General features: G+C 46.5%; 2 protein-coding genes and 1 non-coding gene across 4 annotated transcripts; all 3 read left to right on the top strand.

Annotated features, from left to right (window-relative positions):
• Positions 1-8,082: 8,082 nt before the first annotated feature.
• On the top strand, positions 8,083-8,243 carry LOC123400453. The gene has a single exon (XR_006610725.1). It is a non-coding gene; the product is annotated as a U1 spliceosomal RNA (small nuclear RNA).
• A 2,569-nt stretch (positions 8,244-10,812) lies between these two features.
• Positions 10,813-14,568, top strand: LOC123453084 (leucine-rich repeat extensin-like protein 1). Its single transcript, XM_045129846.1, has 4 exons — positions 10,813-11,223; positions 12,190-12,303; positions 13,197-13,681; positions 13,977-14,568. The coding sequence occupies exons 1-4, from the start codon at positions 10,903-10,905 to the stop codon at positions 14,194-14,196; spliced, it is 1,140 nt and encodes a 379-aa protein (XP_044985781.1). The 5' UTR covers positions 10,813-10,902; the 3' UTR covers positions 14,197-14,568.
• Positions 14,569-15,071: 503 nt separating this feature from the next.
• Positions 15,072-16,152, top strand: LOC123399272 (chaperone protein DnaJ-like). Of its 2 annotated transcripts, none has more exons than XM_045093693.1 (3): positions 15,072-15,416; positions 15,529-15,637; positions 15,890-16,152. In XM_045093693.1, the coding sequence occupies exons 1-3, from the start codon at positions 15,126-15,128 to the stop codon at positions 16,027-16,029; spliced, it is 540 nt and encodes a 179-aa protein (XP_044949628.1). In that variant the 5' UTR covers positions 15,072-15,125; the 3' UTR covers positions 16,030-16,152. The 2 variants fall into 2 exon arrangements, with proteins under 2 accessions (XP_044949628.1, XP_044949629.1); XM_045093694.1 differs by having other exon boundaries at positions 15,907-16,033.
• The last annotated feature ends 4,610 nt before the right edge of the window (positions 16,153-20,762 follow it).

Genomic DNA, 20,762 nt, shown 5'->3' with positions numbered 1-20,762 from the left:
CGTAAAACATGCAACAACAAAATTAGAGGACGTCTAACTTGTTTTTGCAGGGTATGATTGTGATGTGATATGGCCAATGATGTGATGTGATATATTGGATGTATGAGATGATCATGTTGTAATAGAAATATCGACTTGCACGTCGATGGTACGGCAACCGGCAGGAGCCATAGGGTTGTCTTTATACTAACATATGTGCTTGCAGATGCGTTTACTATTTTGCTAGGATGTAGCTTTAGTAGTAATAGCATAAGTAGCACGACAACCCCGATGGCAACACGTTGATGGATGATCATGGTGTGGCGCCGGTGACAAGAAGATCGTGCCGGTGCTTTGGCGATGGAGATCAAGAAGCACGAGATGATGGCCATATCATGTCACTTATGAATTGCATGTGATGTTAATCCTTTTATGCACCTTATTTTGCTTAGAACGACGGTAGCATTATGAGGTGATCTCTCACTAAAATTTCAAGACGAAATTGTGTTCTCCCCGACTGTGCACCGTTGCTACAGTTCGTCGTTTCGAGACACCACGTGATGATCGGGTGTGATAGACTCAACGTTCACATACAACGGGTGCAAAACAGTTGCGCACGCGGAACACTCGGGTTAAGCTTGACGAGCCTAGCATGTGCAGACATGGCCTCGGAACACATGAGACCGAAAGGTCGAGCATGAATCGTATAGTTGATATGATTAGCATAGAGATGCTTACCACTGAAACTATTCTTGACTCACGTGATGATCGGACTTGAGATAGTGGATTTGGATCATGTACCACTCAAATGACTAGAGAGATGTACTTTTTGAGTGGGAGTTCTTAAGTAATATGATTAATTGAACTAATTGTCATGAACATAGTCTAATGATCTTTGCGAATTACGATGTAGCTTGCGCTATAGCTCTACTGTTTTTATATGTTCCTAGAGAAAATTTAGTTGAAAATTGATAGTAGCAAAACTTTGCAGACTGGGTCTGTAAAACTGAGGATTGTCCTCGTTGCTGCACAGAAGGCTTATGTCCTTAATGCACCACTCGGTATGCTGCACCTCGAGCGTCGTCTGTGGATGCTATGAACGTCAGACATACACTTTTCTGATGACTACACGATAGTTCAGTGCAAAATACTTAATGGCTTAGAAGCAAGGCGCCGAAAACGTTTTGAAACGTCATGAAACATAAGTGATGTTCCAAAGAGATGAAATTGCGATTTCATGCTTGTGCCCTTGTTAAGAGGTACGAGACCTCCAACAAGATTCTTTGTCCACAAAGTAAAGGAGAAAAGCTCAATCGTTGAGCGTGTGCTCAGATTGTCTGAGTACGACAATCACTTGAATCAAGTGGGAGTTAATCTTCCAGATGAGATGGTGATGGTTCTCCAAAGTCACTGCCACCAAGCTGTGAGAGCTTCGTGATGAACTATAACATATCAAGGATAGATACAATGATCCTTGAGCGATTCGCGATGTTTGACACTGCGAAAGTAGAAATCAAGAAGGAGCATCAATAGTTGATGGTTTGTAAAACCACTAAGTTTCAAGAAAGGCAAGGGCTAGAAGGGATACTTCGTGAAACGGCAAAACAGTTGCTGCACTAATGAAGAGACCCAAGATTAAACCCAAACCCGAGACTAAGTGCTTCTGTAATGAGGAGAACAGTCACTAAGGCGGAGCAACTCTAGATACTTGGTAGATAAGAAAGCTGGCAAAAGTCGAAAGAAGTATATTTTATATACATGATGTTGATGTGTACTTTACTAGTACTCCTAGTAGCATGAGGGTATTGGATACCGGTTCGGTTGCTAAGTGATTAGTAACACGAAATGAAAGCTACGGCATAAACGGAGACTAGCTAAAGGCGAGGTGACGATACGTGTTGGAAATGTTTCCAAGGTTGATATGATCAGACGTCGCACGCTCCCTCTACCATCGGGATTGGTGTTAAACTTAACTAATTGTTATTTGGTGCTTGCGTTAAGCATGAACATGATTGGATCGTGTTTATTGCAATACAATTATTCATTTAAAGAGAATAATGGTTACTCTATTTTCTTGAATATTCACCTTCAATGGTTTATTGAATCTCGATCGTAGTGTTACACATGTTCATAATATTGGTGCCAAAAGATACGAGTTAATGATGATAGTACCACTTACTTGTGGCACTGCCGCTTAAGTCATGTTAGTATAAATTGCATGAAGAGGCTCCATGCTGATGGATCTTTGTACTCACCTGATTTCGAATCACTAGTGACATGCAAATCATACCACATGAGCAAGGCCTTGTTTTCATTGAGATGAAACAAGATAGTAACTTGTTGGAAGTGATACATTTTGATGTATGCAGTCCAATAGGTGCTGAGGCACGCAGTGGATATCATTGTGTTCTTACTTCAATGATGATTTGAGTAGATACTAGAGTATTTACTTAATGAATCACAAAGTCTGAAATATTGAAAAGTTCAATTCTGTTTCGGAGTGAAGTTCGTCGTAACAAGAGGATAAATTGTCTACGATATGATCATAGAAATGAATATTTGAGTTACGAGTTTTGGTACGCAGTTAAGACAATGTGGAAATTGTTTCGCAGTTCATGCCACCTGGAACATCATAGTGTGATGATGTGTCTGAACATCATAGCCATGCACTATTTGGAATGGTGCATACTATGATGTCTCTTATCGAATTACCACTATCGTTTATGGGTTATGCATTAGAGACAACAACACTCACTTTAAATAGGGCACCGCGTATTTCCGTTGAGATGACACAGTATAGAATGAGGTTTAGAGAAATCTAAACTGTCGTTTCTTGAAAGTTTGGGGTTTCGACACTTATGTGAAAAAGTTTCAGTCTGATAAGCTCGAACCCAAAGCGGATAAATGCTTCTTCATAGGGTATCCAAAACAGTTGGGTACATCTCCTATCTCAGATCCGAAAGCAAAGTGTTTGTTTCTAGAAACGGATCCTTTCTCGAGGAAAGGTTTCTCTCGAAAGAATTGAGTGGGAGGGTAGTAGAACTTGATAAGGTTATTGAACCATCACTTCAACCAGTGTGTAGCAGGGCGCAAGAAGTTGTTCCTGTGGCGCCTACACCAATTGAAGTGGAAGCTGATGATGGTGATCATTGAGCTTCGAATCAAGTTACTACAAACCTCGTAGGTCGACAAGGTCGCGTACTGCTGCAGAGTAGTACGGTAACCCTGTCTTGGAGGTCATGTTGTTGAGCAACAGTGAACCTACGAGTTATGGAGAAAGCGATGGTGGGCCCAGATTCCGACAAATGGCTGGAAGCCATGAAATCCGAGAGAGGATCCATGGATGAAAACGAAGTGTAGACTTTGGAAGAATTACTTGATGGTCATAGGACTATTGATTAAAGATGGATCTTTAAAGGAAAACAGACGATGATGGTGATAAGTCACTATTAAGAAAAGCTCGACTTGTCGCAAAGATGTTTTCGACAAGATCAAATGGTTGACTATGATGAGACTTTCTCACTCGTAGCGATGCTAAAGGTCTGTTAGAATTATGTTAGTTGTTGATGCATTATTTATGAAATATTGCACGTAGGATGTCAAAACATTGTTTCCTCGACGGTTTCCTTGAGCAAACATTGTATGTGATACAACCAGGAGGTTTTGTCGATCCTAAAGATACTAGCAAGTATGCAAGTTCCAGCGATCCTTCAATGGACTGGTGCAAGCATCTCGGAGTTGGAATATATATACTTTGATGAGATGATCAAAGATTTTGGGTTTGTACAAGGTTTATGAGAAACTTGTATTTCCAAAGAAGTGAGTGGGAGCACTATAGAATTTCTGATAGGTATATGTGGTTGACATATTGTGGATCAGAAGTAATGTAGAATTTCTGTAAAGCATACAAGGTTGTTTGAAAGAAGTTTTTAAAGGAGTACCTGGATTACGCTACTTGAACGTTGAGCATCAAAGATCTATGGAGATAGATCAAAAGCGCTTAATAGAAGTTTCAACAAGATGCATGCCTTGACAAGTTTTTGAAGGAGTTCAAAATAGATCAGTAAAGAAGGAGTTCTTGGTTGCATTGTAAGGTGTGAATTTGAGTAAGACTCAAAACCCGACCACGGCAGAATAAAGAGAATAGACGAAGGTCGTCTTCTATGCCTTAGCCGTAGAATCTAAAGTATGCCATGCTGTGTACCGCACCTGATGTGTGCCTTGACTCAAAGTCTGTTGAGAGGTACAGAGAGTGATCCATGATTGAATCACTAGCAGCGGTCGAAATTTATCCTTAGTAACTAATGGACTAAGGAATTTTTCTCGATTATGGAGGTGGTTAAAGAGTTTGTCGTAAAGGGTTACGTCAATGCAAGCTTTGACACTAATCCGGATAACTATGAGTAGTGAAACGGATTCGTATAGTAGAGTAGATATTTGGAGCATTTCCGAATAGCACGTAGTAGCAGCATCTATAAGATGACATAAATATTTGTAAAGAACGCACGGATCTGAAAGTTTCAGAACCGTTGACTAAAACCTCTCTCACGAGCAAGACGTGATCAGACCCCATAACTATATGGGTGTTGGATTCGTTGGAATCACATGGTGATGTGAACTAGATTATTGACTCTAGTGCAAGTGGGAGACTGTTGGAAATATGCCCTAGAGGCAATAATAAATTAGTTATTATTATATTTCTTAGTTCATGATAATCGTTTATTATCCATGCTATAATTGTATTGATTGGAAACACAATACTTGTGTGGATACATAGACAAAACACTGTCCCTAGCATGCCTCTAGTTGGCTAGCCAGTTGATCGATGATAGTCAGTGTCTTCTGATTATGAACAAGGTGTTGTTGCTTGATAACTGGATCACGTCATTGGGAGAATCACGTGATGGACTAGACCCAAACTAATAGACGTAGCATGTTGATCGTGTCATTTTGTTGCTACTGTTTTCTGCGTGTCAAGTATTTATTCCTATGACCATGAGATCATATAACTCACTGACACCGGAGGAATGCTTTGTGTGTATTAAACGTCGCAACGTAACTGGGTGACTATAAAGATGCTCTACAGGTATCTCCGAAGGTGTTAGTTGAGTTAGTATGGATCAAGACTGGGATTTGTCACTCCGTGTGACGGAGAGGTGTCTCAGGGCCCACTCGGTAATACAACATCACACACAAGCCTTGCAAGCAATGTAACTTAGTGTAAGTTACGGGATCTTGTATTACGGAACGAGTAAAGAGACTTGCCGGTAAACGAGGTTGAAATAGGTATGCGGATACTGACGATCGAATCTCGGGCAAGTAACATACCGAAGAACAAAGGGAATGACATACGGGATTATACGAATCCTTGGCACTGAGGTTCAAACGATAAGATCTTCGTAGAATATGTAGGATCCAATATGGGCATCCAGGTCCCGCTGTTGGATATTGACCGAGGAGTCTCTCGGGTCATGTCTACATAGTTCTCGAACCCGCAGGGTCTGCACACTTAAGGTTCGACGTTGTTTTATGCGTATTTGAGTTATATGGTTGGTTACCGAATGTTGTTCGGAGTCCCGGATGAGATCACGGACGTCACGAGGGTTTCCGGAATGGTCCGGAAACGAAGATTGATATATAGGATGACCTCATTTGATTACCGGAAGGTTTTCGGAGTTACCGGAAATGTACCGGGAATGACGAATGGGTTCCGGGAGTTCACCGGAGGGGGGCAACCCACTCCGGGGAAGCCCATAGGCATTTGGGGGGGTCACACCAGCCCTTAGTGGGCTGGTGGGACAGCCCACCAATCCCCTATGCGCCAAGAAAGGAAAAATCAAAGGAAAGAAAAAAAAGGGAAGAAGTGGGAAGGGGGAAGGACTTCCTCCCACCAAACCAAGTAGGACTCGGTTTGGGGGGGGGGGAGAGTCCTCCCCCCTGGCTCGGCCGACCCCTTGGGGATCCCTTGGACCCCAAGGCAAGGTCCCCCTCCCTCCTCCTATATATATGGGGCTTTTAGGGCAGATTTGAGACGACTTTCTCACGGCTGCCCGACCACATACCTCCATAGTTTTTCCTCTAGATCGCGTTTCTGCGGAGCTCGGGCGGAGCCCTGCTGAGACGAGATCATCACCAACCTCCGGAGCGCCGTCACGCTGCCGGAGAACTCTTCTACCTCTCCGTCTCTCTTGCTGGATCAAGAAGGCCGAGATCATCGTCGAGCTGTACGTGTGCTGAACGCGGAGGTGCCGTCCGTTCGGTACTAGATCGTGGGACTGATCGCGGGATTGTTCGCGGGGCGGATCGAGGGACGTGAGGACGTTCCACTACATCAACCGCGTTCTCTAACGCTTCTGCTGTGCGATCTATAAGGGTACGTAGATCACTCATCTCCTCTCGTAGATGGACATCACCATGATAGGTCTTCGTGCGCGTAGGAAATTTTTTGTTTCCCATGCGACGTTCCCCAACATTATCAACATATTAGCATGAGTTTGACCTTCATAAGTATGGTCCCTATCTCTTTAAAAAAAATCTTTTGGTAACTTGAGTTTGCCTGAAAACAACACTTCCATCCTCAAAAGTTTTTAGTGATCCACATGTTAAAATAGCATTCGTCTTGTTTTAGCCATATTTGTTCGCATGATTAATTTTGATCGTGCCCCCAAAATATATGTGGCTCCAGTGCAATGCACGACCACTCACCCTAGTCAATATTAGAAGTAACATCGACATTTAGTTTTAGATGTACTACAATTTTATAAGCAGGTGAAAATGAGCATGAACGATCATTAACGTGCATGCCATGTGTTACAAGAGTTTTAGATTGCAACTCCATAACTTGCAATTATATTTCTCATTTATAGTGAGCATCGATGGTGAGTTGTTCGAGTAGCATCTTAAGTAGATTATCAACATATTAGCCCGAGCTTGACCTTTGATAAGTATGGTCCCTATCTCTCTAAAAATAATATTTTGGTAACTTGAGTTTGCGTGAAAACAATACTTCCATCCTCAAAAGTTTTTAATGATCCACATGGCAAAATAGCATTTGTGTTGTTTTAGCCATATTTGTTCGCATGATTAATTTTGATCGTGCCCCCAAAATATATGTGGCTCCAGTGCAATGCACGACCACTCACCCTGGTCAATATTAGAAGTAACATCGACATTTAGTTTAACATACCTTGCGCTATTCATAGCCCATGATGAGGTCGCGAGTGGTCGAGGTGGAATTTTCATTGTAGAATTTTTTTGTTGCGCCTTATAGTAAATTTGTCGCCAGAGCAATGATGGGCATATAACATCGATTAATAGGAGCCAACTGTGGTTTTTTACCGCCTTGCCCGCCAGCTGTATTAGCAGGTATCCCCGTAGACCAATACTTGCAAATCTCAACACAATATTAGCGGCTGACATGCAAGCGGAGAAGGTACTCATGTTGTTGGTCCGGACCAATCAACTTGGACAACATCCACCATGAAGTTCTCTAGACTGCGAGCTCGCCAAAGGCCAGCCGCCCATTATCACTTGAGCAAAAGCGCGTCATCATATCCTCTACCCCAATTTTAGAAATTGTGCACCGCCCATTTGTGCTGACATGTCTATATTTCTTGTGAATATATGGACTTAAGTGGTAGAATACCATGCATGCCACTACATCATTTTTTATTTTTACCTAGCCCGGTACCTTCAGTTTCTGTATAAAATCATTAGAATGGGATTACCAATCAATACATGCATGAGTTGCTCTGATTCTGTTTCTTGTTCGCGGGAAGGAAATGACTTCCATGTTGTATGAGTAGTATTACCATTTTTTCTTTTTCTTTGGAGTGTAGTTTGAGTAGTAGTACTGGACCTTTTTTTTACAACAAGAAGAATTTGAGCGAGCACAAAATAAAGCTGCTGTTACGGCCCAGATCGAGCAAACGCCAGCCCATTTTGCAGAATACTCCCGATCAATAGCGTAGCGCCCCTCACGTCCGTCCGCCGCTGGTGCTGGCGTGCTGCTGCGTTTTGCAGGTTTTAGTCCCACCTTGCCTAGCGAGCGGCGTCGGGCGGCCGAGCTGGCTATATAAGGAGGGCGTGGTGCTCCGTTCTTACATACTTACCTGGACGGGGTCGACGGGCGATCAAGAAGGCCCGTGGCCTAGATCAGTGGCCCACATTGCACTTGGTGGGTGCGCTGGCCTACCATCTCCCCAAGTGGGAGAGTGGACGTCATAATTTGTGATAGAGGGGGTACGCGTTCGCGCGGCCCCTGCCAATCCCTTTAAATTAAATTTGGATCCCTGGCATGTTCTCAAACAGAGCGAAGTGCCCTTGCTTAGTTTTCTTTCTAGTCCCTGCCCTTTTGAGAAAAATGCAGTAATTTTGATCCCTGGCCTGTTCTCAAACAGGGCAACTGTGTAGTTCTCATTTTAGTCCCTGCCTTGTCCAGGAATTCGATAGGACGTGTAACATGGTCCATATTTCATCAGGTATCTTTATTTAAATTCAGATTCCTAAGGGAAATATTAAGGAAAAGTCTATCCCTTAATCGGCATGGTGGTGGTGGCAGGCGCCCGCGCCACCAGTCGCTCGCCTCGACGCCATCCGCACGCCGCTGCCAGCCCAGTCGTGCCGCTGGCCGGCCACCAGCTTGTAAAAATTCCGGCAATATGATCTTTATTGTAGGCAATTGTGCCAAGAGGTCATTCTAACTAGAGACAACTTAAAAAAAGGCACTGACAGGGGGATCCAACCTAGTATTCATTTTGTGATCAGCTAAAGTCTGCCCAACACCTGATGTTTCTTTGCCTTGTTGCTAGAGTAGTATGGAGAACAGTGGGTTCAATACTGAGGACCGAGAGAGTGCTTGGATACGTTTTAGTCCCATAACTAAAAGTAATGAGACTAAAACTTGCTAGCCTCAACCATGCTTGGATCCAAGTAGTAAAGAGACTAAAATCATCGGGAGCCCGACCGGAGCTGCCTGCTGCAGGTGAAGTAGAGAGGGGCTCATCGGCAGCCCGACCGGAGCTGCCTGCTGCAGGTGAAGTAGAGAGGGGCTCATCGGCAGCCCGACCGGAGCTGCCTGCTGCAGGTGAAGTAGAGAGGGGCTCATCGGCAGCCCGACCGGAGCTGCCTGCTGCAGGTGAACTAGAGAGGGGCTCATCGGCAGCCCGACCGGAGCTGCCTGCTGCACGTGAAGTAGAGAGGGGCTCATCGGCAGCCCGACCGGAGCTGCCTGCTGCAGGTGAAGTAGAGAGGGGCTCATCGGCAGCCCGACCGGAGCTGCCTGCTGCAGGTGAAGTAGAGAGGGGCTCATCGGGAGCCCGACCGGAGCTGCCTGCTGCAGGTGAAGTAGAGAGGGGCTCATCGGGAGCCCGACCGGAGCTGCCTGCTGCAGGTGAAGTAGAGAGGGGCTCATCGGGAGCCCGACCGGAGCTGCCTGCTGCAGGTGAAGTAGAGAGGGGCTCATCGGGAGCCCGACCGGAGCTGCCTGCTGCAGGTGAAGTAGAGAGGGGCTCATCGGCAGCCCGACCGGAGCTGCCTGCTGCAGGTGAAGTAGAGAGGGGCTCATCGGCAGCCCGACCGGAGCTGCCTGCTGCAGGTGAAGTAGAGAGGGGCTCATCGGCAGCCCGACCGGAGCTGCCTGCTGCAGGTGAAGTAGAGAGGGGCTCATCGGCAGCCCGACCGGAGCTGCCTGCTGCAGGTGAAGTAGAGAGGGGCTCATCGGCAGCCCGACCGGAGCTGCCTGCTGCAGGTGAACTAGAGAGGGGCTCATCGGCAGCCCGACCGGAGCTGCCTGCTGCACGTGAAGTAGAGAGGGGCTCATCGGCAGCCCGACCGGAGCTGCCTGCTGCACGTGAAGTAGAGAGGGGCTCATCGGCAGCCCGACCGGAGCTGCCTGCTGCAGGTGAACTAGAGAGGGGCTCATCGGCAGCCCGACCGGAGCTGCCTGCTGCACGTGAAGTAGAGAGGGGCTCATCGGCAGCCCGACCGGAGCTGCCTGCTGCACGTGAAGTAGAGAGGGGCTCATCGGCAGCCCGACCGGAGCTGCCTGCTGCACGTGAAGTAGAGAGGGGCTCATCGGCAGCCCGACCGGAGCTGCCTGGTGCACGTGAAGTAGAGAGGGGCTCATCGGCAGCCCGACCGGAGCTGCCTGCTGCAGGTGAAGTAGAGAGGGGCTCATCGGCAGCCCGACCGGACCTGCCTGCTGCAGGTGAAGTAGAGAGGGGCTCATCGGCGTCGCAATGAAGCAGCGCAAAGGGGTGCCAAAGGTGTGGTGTTCCAGGCTAGCCGACGGGCTGCATCAGCCAGTGAAGCAGAGCTGACTCGTCGGAGCTGCAACGAAGCACCATCAGGGTTGATTTAAAGCGTGTTGCAACAAAGCTTGCCGGAGTTTCAATGAAGTGTCGTGGGACCGTTGAAGCTTCATGAGCGCTGCAATGGAGCGCCGCAGGGGTCGCCGGAGTTGCAATGTAGCTTCACCCGATGTCGTTGGTGTTGCATTGAATCTTCACCGAATGTCGTCGACACTACGTTGGAGGGCTATGGTCGCGCAACGCCTGCGATAGAGCTGGCACCCTGTTGTGTTGAAGCTGGTCCGCTATCATGACGTTTGTCGATCCTAGATGTGTTGATCCGATGGGTGGGCAGCCGGATGATTTCTCTCGAGTAACACACTGCAACCTAGTCAAGCACGTACGTGGCCAAACGGGCCGGGCCAACCAAGCCCGTGCCAGGCACATTTTTAGCACGGGCCGTGCCGGGCAGGCACACTTTTAGCCCGGGCCGTGCTCGTTAAGCACTTATTTGATTCGCCGTCGACCACTCCCACTCCACTAGTCCACTCCTGCTCTCCCGAACTCCACCAAAGAAAAACTCTGCGCAGGGGGAAAGCCCTAGGCCGCTCTCCCCCGCTCCGCCTCGGCGTCCATGGCGACGGACGCCTCCCCCCCTCCGGCGCGCAAGAGCCCGGGGCCTCAGCCGGCGTCGGACCCCCCGGAAGACGACGCCCCGCCGCTGCCGGCGGGGTACATCTTCATCTGCAGCGGCGAGACCAGGCCCGAGTGCTTCAGGTACAGGGTGCTGGGCCTTCCGCGGGGGAGGCTGGACGCCGTCTCCCGGATCAGGCGCGGCGCCGCGCTCTTCCTCTACGACTTCCACGCCAAGTACCTCTACGGGCCCTACCGCGCCGACTCCGACGGCGGCCTCGCCCTCGAGCCCGCCGCCTTCCAGGGCCGCTACCCTGCCCAGGTACCGCCCCTCACCCCCTCGCGTTCCAGGTCTGGAATCATGTGTGATTGTGATTGTGCGTGTGTCAATCTTTTAAGTACCACCACAAAGAAAGAATGGAGCTTGATGATTTGCCGCTCCATGTGTCACTGAAATGTGGGCCCTGGCGCCACATTTCAGTGGCAAATCACCAGGTCCAACCTTTTACCTTTGTCAGCCGCAGTTTTATGGTTTGCAACAAGATAAATGGTGGCTTTCCTACTGTGCCGATACAAGTGTAATTAAGAGACAAGACATCAAAGAAAGAGAAGAGTTTTCAGTTTTCACCAAGTAATTAAGAGACAAGACATCACAAGTTTACATATGATGATTGATGAAAAGTTGGGAGTCAACTCAAGGACTGATGCTTGTAACATATAGGGAGAACCTGAACCTGAAATACATTGGTTAGAACAGTAGTGTTCCATGCTCCAGCCATACAAGCATTTTGGGTCGCCCACTGTCCGTCCCTCTTAATTAAACTGATTTTGCAATTTACTACTGGCTATGGAGATGAACTTTGCCGTACTTTCTTTGATATGTATAATTATTACTCCCTCAGTCCCAAAATTCTTGTCTTAGATGTGTCTAGATATGAATGTATCTAATCACATTTTAGTATTTTGATACATCCATTTCTAAACAACTTAAGACAAGAATTTTGGGACGGAGAGAGTATTATTTTAGTTTTCTGTTTGATTTCCTTCTGTAGCAAAAGCCAGTTAGCTTGGTGAGAACTCATTTCCACTGCTATGAATGATACAACTTTTTTAAGTACCTTATCTACCAAAGGAGTCCTGACAATTTTAATTTTCTGAAATTTCGGTTCATCTTGGTTCATATTTTGCTCTTTAGTGTCCAGTGACATCCAGCAATCAACCTCATAGATTAACTATACATTATTATTATTCGTAAACTGAGTGTTCAGTGTTCTTCTTATATGTGCAGGTCAAATTTGTGATTGATGGTGATTTCATGCCTATCCCAGAGAGTAGCGTAAGAAGTGCCATAAGCGAGAATTATTCCCGTGGGAAATTTTGGCCTGAACTTACCTTTACGCAGGTAAGTGGGAACCAGTGTTTATTGATGTTTTGTACTTGAAGAGAGGTGAAACGAACTGTGCTGAATCTGTCTTGTATATATGTAACTCCTGTACAAAGAAAAGAGGTTCTATCTTCAGGCAGGCTGCCAGATGAACACTCATTCTCACTTATGTATGATCTTTTGTATAGATCAAAGTATCAAATTAGTCAGTTCACATATTGCTTTGCCTAGTTTGAACTTTGAACAGTAGTTTCCACCCTTACTTCAGTACTTGCTGTTGTGGTGTAGGCACATGTAGAAGCAAGTCGAGATTTAGAGGGATGGCTATTTAATCTTTATTCACTATGGTTTAACTTTGAGAACGGAACTTATCATTTTAATGCGTTTACATTGCATCTCAGTCATTTATTTTGTAGAACTAGGATATTCTCTAGTATGACAGCACCCATAGGTTTCTGATTGTATTTAAGCTGTTTTGTAGTTAAACTGTCCTTGGAAAATAGAAATACGGTAGAGAGATGAGGAAAGTGGGTGTAATGGGAACAAGTTTCTTGTACCTTAATTGTAATCTTCCCCTTCAGTCCCACCTCCCCCCCTATGTAATTCTGAACAAGTGTATTGGCTCTTCGGTTGGTAATAAAGTTCAGGTAGGCATAAGGCCGCTGTTGACGCGTAAAAAAAACGGCAACATGTTTTTTTCTTCTTCTATTACTTCTTCTCTTGAGTTTTTTTGGGTGGAAATACTGGTATAGATCGATCTTACATGTCAGTGTACCGGTTTGTTGGAATAGGCAGGAATAGCACCTTCATCCTCCATCTTTCTATTCTGTCTTAATTTTATCAGTGCTTAGTTGTGACTATGTCACATTTACCTGCATTGCATTTTCATTGCTGTTGGATTCCTGTTGTAGGTTGAGAAACTGAGAGCATTGTTTCGTCCAATTGCTTTATCGCCAGTGTCAGAGGCACCACCCCCGCATTATGTTGACAACAGGCATCCCACCCAATCTGCTGCTTTTCTACCTCCTTCAGCTTCATACCCAACACAGCCAGCTTCTTATGTGTATCCACCAAGCACTTATGCTCCTCCTCAAGCTGCCCCTCTGGTGCCAAATAACCCTTACCCACGCCCAGATTCTCACCTTCCTCTGACTGCTCAATACACCGTACCTGCTTACTATGCGACCACAACTGCGTATCCGTATCAAGCAGGTTATCAAGCATATGGTCCACCTCCTGCCACCTACCACTACGCCCAAGCGCCTCCTTTGCAATATGGCTATGCGCAAGCCCAACACTACGTGCCTTCCTCTGATCCCTACTATGCTGCTAATCAGAATGATCCATACCGATTTGATGCTGTGAAAGCTCATTACCAGGAAACTACTTCTGGGAGGTATGTATGGTAGCCACAATTGGTCCTAGTACTTTCCTCTTTCCTATGCATTTTTTTTTTTGCAAAGCAAATACTATACATCGGTCAATGTCGGCCTGTTGATGTCTCGAAACCGCATTGTTCAGCTAGTCTAGATAGTTCTAAAAGGAAATTACTTGCAAGGAGAATGTGGATATAGATACATACTCTGCGTGTGAGAAGTCACCATTTATTCATGTTTTTTCTTTTCTTTTTGGCTACATGCACAAATAGTTGATTGGATCGTGCCTTTGCCTTGCACGTTCTTGTGTTTCAGAGCTGCCTATGGTGTACCACATGAAGCGGCTGCGACGAACCTGCAACTTGTCAGGCACTACGGGTATGCTCCAGGCAGCGAGGGTGCAACCGGAGGAACTACCCCACAACCCAGTGCTTATGGAGCAGCGCCAGCGATCGACTCCTTCCCGGGCGCCCCAGCGACCTCTCAGGCTGTGCCATTGGTACATGCCGCCGCAGCTGCACCAGCTTACCTGTGACCATTCAGTTCTTTTTGCCAGCATGATCGACCTGAATCAAAAGCGCTGCTGCTCTGCGCTGTGGTGGCTTTGCCATTCTTTCTACCAAGGGACTGGGATTTCGGATCGGTGAAAGATGGCATCGCTCTCGTTTCTGCTGATGTGTTTGATATGATGTATAGATGATGAGTTCAGCTGCTGCTCTTTAGTTTGTTAGACTGGTGGTACTAACTGGTAGCTGTTGGTGTCAAGACTAGGGTGGTATGAGCTTATGTAACTTCTGTAAGGGTAACTCTAGCACCTATATTGATTTCTATCCCTAAAAACTGCCAAAATGGTGGAAAAACTCACTGTAGTAGTATTAAAAATATATCCCTTGATCGTTTTGCGCAAGTTGTTGAGACGGGCCGTTGTGGTGTCATTGTGTTTGCGGGTGATTTTTGACAAGACGGACTCTTTTTGGAAAGTTCAACCAAAAGACTAACTTCTTCCGAAATTTTTAACTGGATCTTGCCATTTTGCTCAACGTGAGCGGAACATAGTTTCCAGTACAAGATTCTCACTGTTTTTTTTTTACCATAACCCAACTCCCTGAAGAGATTGTTTTCCTTGTCAATGGTGGAAATAATCCAGAGATTTGATGATAAATCACCAAGAATTATTAAGATGTTGATGATGATAACTCACATGAGAGTCTTGCATATATTTGAAATAGGATCTTGTGTGCTCAAATAAGTTTGAGTTCTTGTCCAATTATGAGTTTTAGAGGAAGACGGGCAGCTAAATTTCATAATCGCTGAACCGCGGCATGTTACAGTTTGCAGTAAAAAGTGTAGCCACGGAAGGTTTGGGCGCAACGATCACCTTGTAGCGCAGCCGTTGGATCCTCTGCGCCGGTCGATCTGAACGGCGGAGGACGCGCTCACCTCGAGCCCCGAACCCCATACGCAATGGCGATGTCGGCGCAGGTCGCCGCCGTCGCCGCCCCGCGTCTCTTCCTCCCTCCCTCGCGCCGGCTTAATCCGAGTCCGGCGCCTCCTCTCCTCCGCTCCGGCTCCAGCTCCCTCCGGTGGACGCGGCGGGCGAGCGTGAGGGTCCGCGCGGGCGCCGGCGGCGGAGGCGAGCGGAGGAGGGAGTCACCGTACGAGGTGCTCGGCGTGACGCCGTCGGCGTCGCCGGCCGAGATCAAGCGCGCGTACCGGCGCCTGGCGCTCAAGTACCACCCGGACGTCAACAAGGAGGTCCTCCCTCTTCTTTCCCATCCAAGCAGCAGGATTCGGCCATGGAAGTACCTTCAGTGCTGCCACTCGATCCAATGGAGACTTTGCTGACAGAGTTTCCGCTTCATTGTAGGCGAATGCTCATCAGAAGTTTGTGAGGATCAAGCACGCCTACAACACGCTGATGAACTCCGAGAGCCGGCCCAAGCACGCCGAGGAAGAAGAGGAGTTCGATTGGCTCGGTACTGAGTACTGACATCTCTTCTCTTCTCTTCTGATCCAACAAGCTACATATATTTTCTTCAAGCCAGTGAGATGGGATTTGCGATCACCTTGCAGTTTTCTGCCAAGAAAATACTTGCAGATTTGAGATCACATTGCAGTTTTCCTTCTTTGAATCTGCCGGTAGATAAGATGCTTATTCAGACACAAACAAGTGCCACTGATCGAAAAATGTTCATTTTGCTGACACCGCATCGGTTCTCATTTTGTAGCGGTTATCATTGAACAGATGGAAGCATATCACTATCAGGACTCGGACGATGACCTGGACTTCGAGTGGAAACCTGAAGGGTGGGAACAAGTGTTTGTGTATTCTCTACTGATAGCCATTCTTATATACGTTCTCACATAGTGCACTTACTGATGTTGTTATATACTTGGATGTTCCCACACTTGTAATGGTATGTGCATTTGCATTTCGAAAGCAAATCTTAGACAATGCACACATATAGGAGGAGCTCAATTTTTACGTCAACCGTCTCTTTTTGATACAATTTTTCATAATTATCTCGTGTTAAACTTGATGGTTTTGTCATCGATCATCAAAAAGCGGAGATTGAAAGTGTGCCTCCATTGCACTAGTTGGGAGTGAAGTTCACCTAAGGTCACCGGACTCGGGAAAATATTTGGTGCGCCGGAGCTTGTAGTGCTACCCGGTGCACCGAACTCTCATTGTGCTTTCAAATGTTCAAAAAAAATCTGAAAATAAACTAGCACACTCACACAACATGAATGTAGGTTGTCACAAAATTTGAAGCCAAAATTCAAAACATAACTCGAAAAACAAAGATGACAAATTTAACACTGAATAGTACATAACATAGCTTGTGCTTTAGATTTGACCCATTATCACACTAATGTCGAATTTGTATCTCAAACAACATTTCAAGTTTTTATACAACATTTTGTGACATCATACATTGATGTTGCGTTGACGTGCTAGACTTTTTTTCAGATATCTTAAAAGATTATATGGTAGTCGGTGAACTGGTAGCACCACAAGTACGGGTGCACTGGACCGGCTCGTCCACAGAATTGACATCGATCACTGAGCTTATGAATACATGGGTTATGGCCACGAATGTTAAATCGATGAACACAGAAGGTCACCGTGTACGGTTTGGCTCCTTATTCCGCCTACTTGCCATAGAGTTTGACCGCTTGACCGACAACGTGACAAAAGTGAATGTGTGTGTGTGTGTGGGGGGGGGGCATAAAAGTTCAGTCGGCCTCGGTGTACAGTTCTTTATAGATCTTCCTAGCTTCTCTCTCTCTCTCTCTCATCTCCATCACGGTTGAGGCGAGGAGGCAAGGGGTTAGGAAGGGAGGCCATGGCGGACTTGGTGAACCACATATGGCCTTGCTGATTGGCGACAAGATGTTTCGTATGGAGGAAGGCTCGGGGAACACATGTTGGTCGGAGGGCAGGTGGGTTGAAAACGACACTAGTAACCGATGGCCCTTGTTCGTCGCCCGGAGAACGAACCGTCGCCCAGATATGGTAAGTGCCCAATGATCCACCCTTTTCTGCTTGAAGTCATGTTGATGTCATCCATATTTGGTGTCACATTGCCACATTCAATTGATTTCGAGCATGTAGCATGTCAAAAATCAGGGTTCTGCGCTTGGGTTTGGACTGGGTTTTGGAAGGGTTTAAATATAGGGATATTGAGCTCCAAATCATGTGATGTTGTGGTCCTTTAGTACAACATTTCTATGATCTATTCATTTTGAGCTTTTAGCATGAAAAAATCTTGATGTTGTGATAGGGTTTGGACTGGTCGGTTAGGGGATGGTGCAAATTTGGGGATTTTTGTTTATGATGTTTAATTGATGCAGATAATGTACTCTGGATGTTGTATTGAAGAAGTACATTTACCTCATGTCATTAGCTATTCCAAGCTTGGAGGAGTCGAAGCACAGTTCAAATCTATCAAAGTGTCAGACCTATAGTAGAGAAAGCAGAGTTCATGTGTGCAACTACAGTACTACAGAAGAAAGGCATGAAAGGGATTATATGTATGTTTGTTAGGGCATATTTCGTCCTAAGTGGTTTTGGTGATTGATGACAACACCTTTGCGGACTAATCATGTGCATTGAGCATTTCAGATAATACATGGCAAGGCACAAGATGATTCATTGCCCCTCGGGGTTTTGAAGCACGGTGATTTCTACGGTTCTCTTTGGTGGTTTTGAGTCGTAGGAAAGCCGTATTATTAAGAGGGGGTCCGCGTCGGAAAGGTTTGGGTGGAATCAACTCACACACGCGCACGTTTTCTTTCCACCACCTTTTATTTGTAGCAATGGAGCTCCTGCATGTTCTCTCCCCGCCTCAGCAAAAAGGTCCAGCGGTAGTACCGCTCGAGTTGAGGGGTAGTACCGCTAAGGACGGTAGTACCTCTCTCTCTGAGCGGTTGCACTTCGTCGGAATTTTTGCGAGTACTTTTACAGTGGTGGTAGCCCCGGTGGTAGTACTTTTACTATCGTGGCTATATGCCTACCAAGCGGTAGTACCGCTCCAGGTCTAGCGGTAGTACCGCTGGTGAAAGTGCATGTCATGCCCCTAATCGACTTTTGGTGTTAATGAAAATACATACATAGGAAACTAATCCTGTTTGTTGAGTGTATCTCAGGATGGCAAGTACTTTAGTAGATTGAGAATTATGTGCCAAGGTGGTCTGAGAAGATCGGGACTTATATGTCAAGAAGGCTCGGGATTGAGAAAAGATGATGTAGACTATCCTTTAAGTTTACTATTCTTGAGTATAGGGATCCCACACTATTAAGAGGGGATCACAGGTTTTGCGATGAATTTGCTCATACTACATCTCTACTTTTCTGCTCATACCACATCTTCACTACTCTGCTCTTATCTCAAAACAGAACTAATGCCTCGGACATCCGGCCTCCTCCGGACGTCCGAGGGTCGGACGTCCGACCTGCTTCGGAAATCCGGAATCGTATACCAGAGAGATCAGAGCCATATAACTCGGACTTCCGGCTCCCTCCGGACGTCCGAGGGCCGGTCGACCGACCAGCTTCGGAAATCCGGAGCTCTGCACCAGAAGAACTTGAGCCATATAACTCGGACTTCCGGCTCCCTCCGGACGTCCGAGGACCGGACGTCCGTCCCCTTCGGAAATCCGGAATCTTGCACCAGAGAAGTTTGAGTCGAATAACTCGGACTTCCGGCCTTCTCCGGACGTCCGGTCCCTGTTCAACTCCACAGTGATTCCAGACATATCTACAGCCCTCGGACGACCGACCCCTGTCGGACGTCCGACTCCTTGTGGACGCCCGGACATCCGTGAACTGCCGGATGTCCGACCCGTGTGTGACTTAAAGTGTCCCCAACGGTTGTTTTACACTCCCCACTATATATACCCCCTCCCACTTCGTGAGAGGGTGTCCAACACAGCTAGAACACATACAAGAACACCTTTCTTCTCACTCACTCTTGTCTACACCGAATCTTAGATTCCAAGAGCATTTGTGAGTCCCTTTGAGTGTTGTTCCAATCAAAAGATAGATCGTCTCCTTCTCCTCCTCTCCACCAAAGTGATTTGTGATTTGAGCAAGTTTTGAGCAATCCCCGTGATCTTGTTACTCTTGGAGGTTGGAGACTCCTAGGCGGTAGGAGTCTTCGGAGAGGAATCAAACCATTGTGATTTCCCCCGGAAAGTTTGTGAAGGTTTGGAAGCCACCTCAAGGCTTACCACTAGTGGTTGAGAAACGCCTTCGTGGAGTTATCTCAAAGGGAGAATAGGGTGAGCCTTCGTGGCGTTGGTATGCCTTCGTGGTAACACCCGCCCCTCTAACGGTGACGTAGCTTCCCTCCAAGGAAGTGAACATCGGGATACATCCTCGTCTCTCTTGGAGTTTCGGTTATTCCTAACCCTAACTCTCTACTTGTGTTAATCCTTATTACGTACTTGTATTTGATTATTGTTTACCGGTTGCCTTACTTCACTCTAAATAGCTTACTCCTTGTCATAGCAATTATTAGGCCTACGCTCATATTCCGCACCTTTGCCTAAAATTGCTAAGTAATTATTAAAATTTGGAACTGTACCTATTCACCCCCCTCTAGGTCCATCTCGATCCTTTTCAGCTGGGGCGTGCGGTAGTACCGCTCCCCACCAAGCGGTAGTACGGCTAGGGGCAGCGGTAGTACCACTTCCTCCAAGCGGTAGTACCGTGTTGAGCGTGTTGTTAGTGGGGGTAACGGTTGGATTTGTTCCCCCACTATATAAAGGGTTCTTCTACTTCAATAACTCCACCTTTTGACCTCCTAAGACTCCATTGTTGCTCCTAAGCTCATTTGTGCCCGATCTCTCTCCCTTGCCAATCAAACTTGTTGATTTCCTAGGGATTGGTTGAGAAGGCCAAGATGTACACTTCCACCAAGAGAAAATTGATTCCCCCCACTAATCCCTTGCGAATCTTGTTACTCTTGGGTGTTTGAGCACCCTAGACGGTTGAAGTCACCTCGGAGCCACATTCCACTGTGGTGAAGCTCCGTGGTCTTGTTGGGAGCCTCCAAGCTTTGTGTGGAGATAGCCCCAACCTTGTTTGTAAAGGTTCGGTCGCCGCCTTCAAGGGCACCAATAGTGGAATCACGGCACCTCGCATTGTGTGAGGGCGTGAGGAGAATACGGTGGCCCTAGTGGCTTATTGGGGAGCATTGTGCCTCCACACCGTTCCAACGGAGACGTACTTCCTGTCAAAGGGAAGAAACTTTGGTAACACATCCTCGTCTTCACAGGTTCCACTTGAGGTTATCTCTTACCTTTAGTTTGTGTATGTTATTGTTGTAGAGTATTTCTTGCTTGCATTAGTTGTCATAGTAGGTAGCATCATATAGGTTGCTCACCTAGTTGTTAATTTAGAGAACCTTTATGTTGCTAACCCTAACTTGTTAAGAAAAGCTAAAAATTGGTAGTTGCCTATTCATCCCCCCCTCTAGTCAACCATATCGATCCTTTCAATGTTGCTAACAGTGCTAAGTATGGTGATGAGATTAGGGATGTGAATGACTGTGGGGATGCAATAAAATCATGAGATCATTATAGTGACATTGAATA

The sequence above is a fragment of the Hordeum vulgare genome, chromosome 5H (assembly GCF_904849725.1).
Source record: "Hordeum vulgare subsp. vulgare chromosome 5H, MorexV3_pseudomolecules_assembly, whole genome shotgun sequence".
Lineage (NCBI taxonomy): Eukaryota > Viridiplantae > Streptophyta > Magnoliopsida > Poales > Poaceae > Hordeum > Hordeum vulgare.
This window is presented reverse-complemented; position numbering and strand designations above follow the sequence as displayed.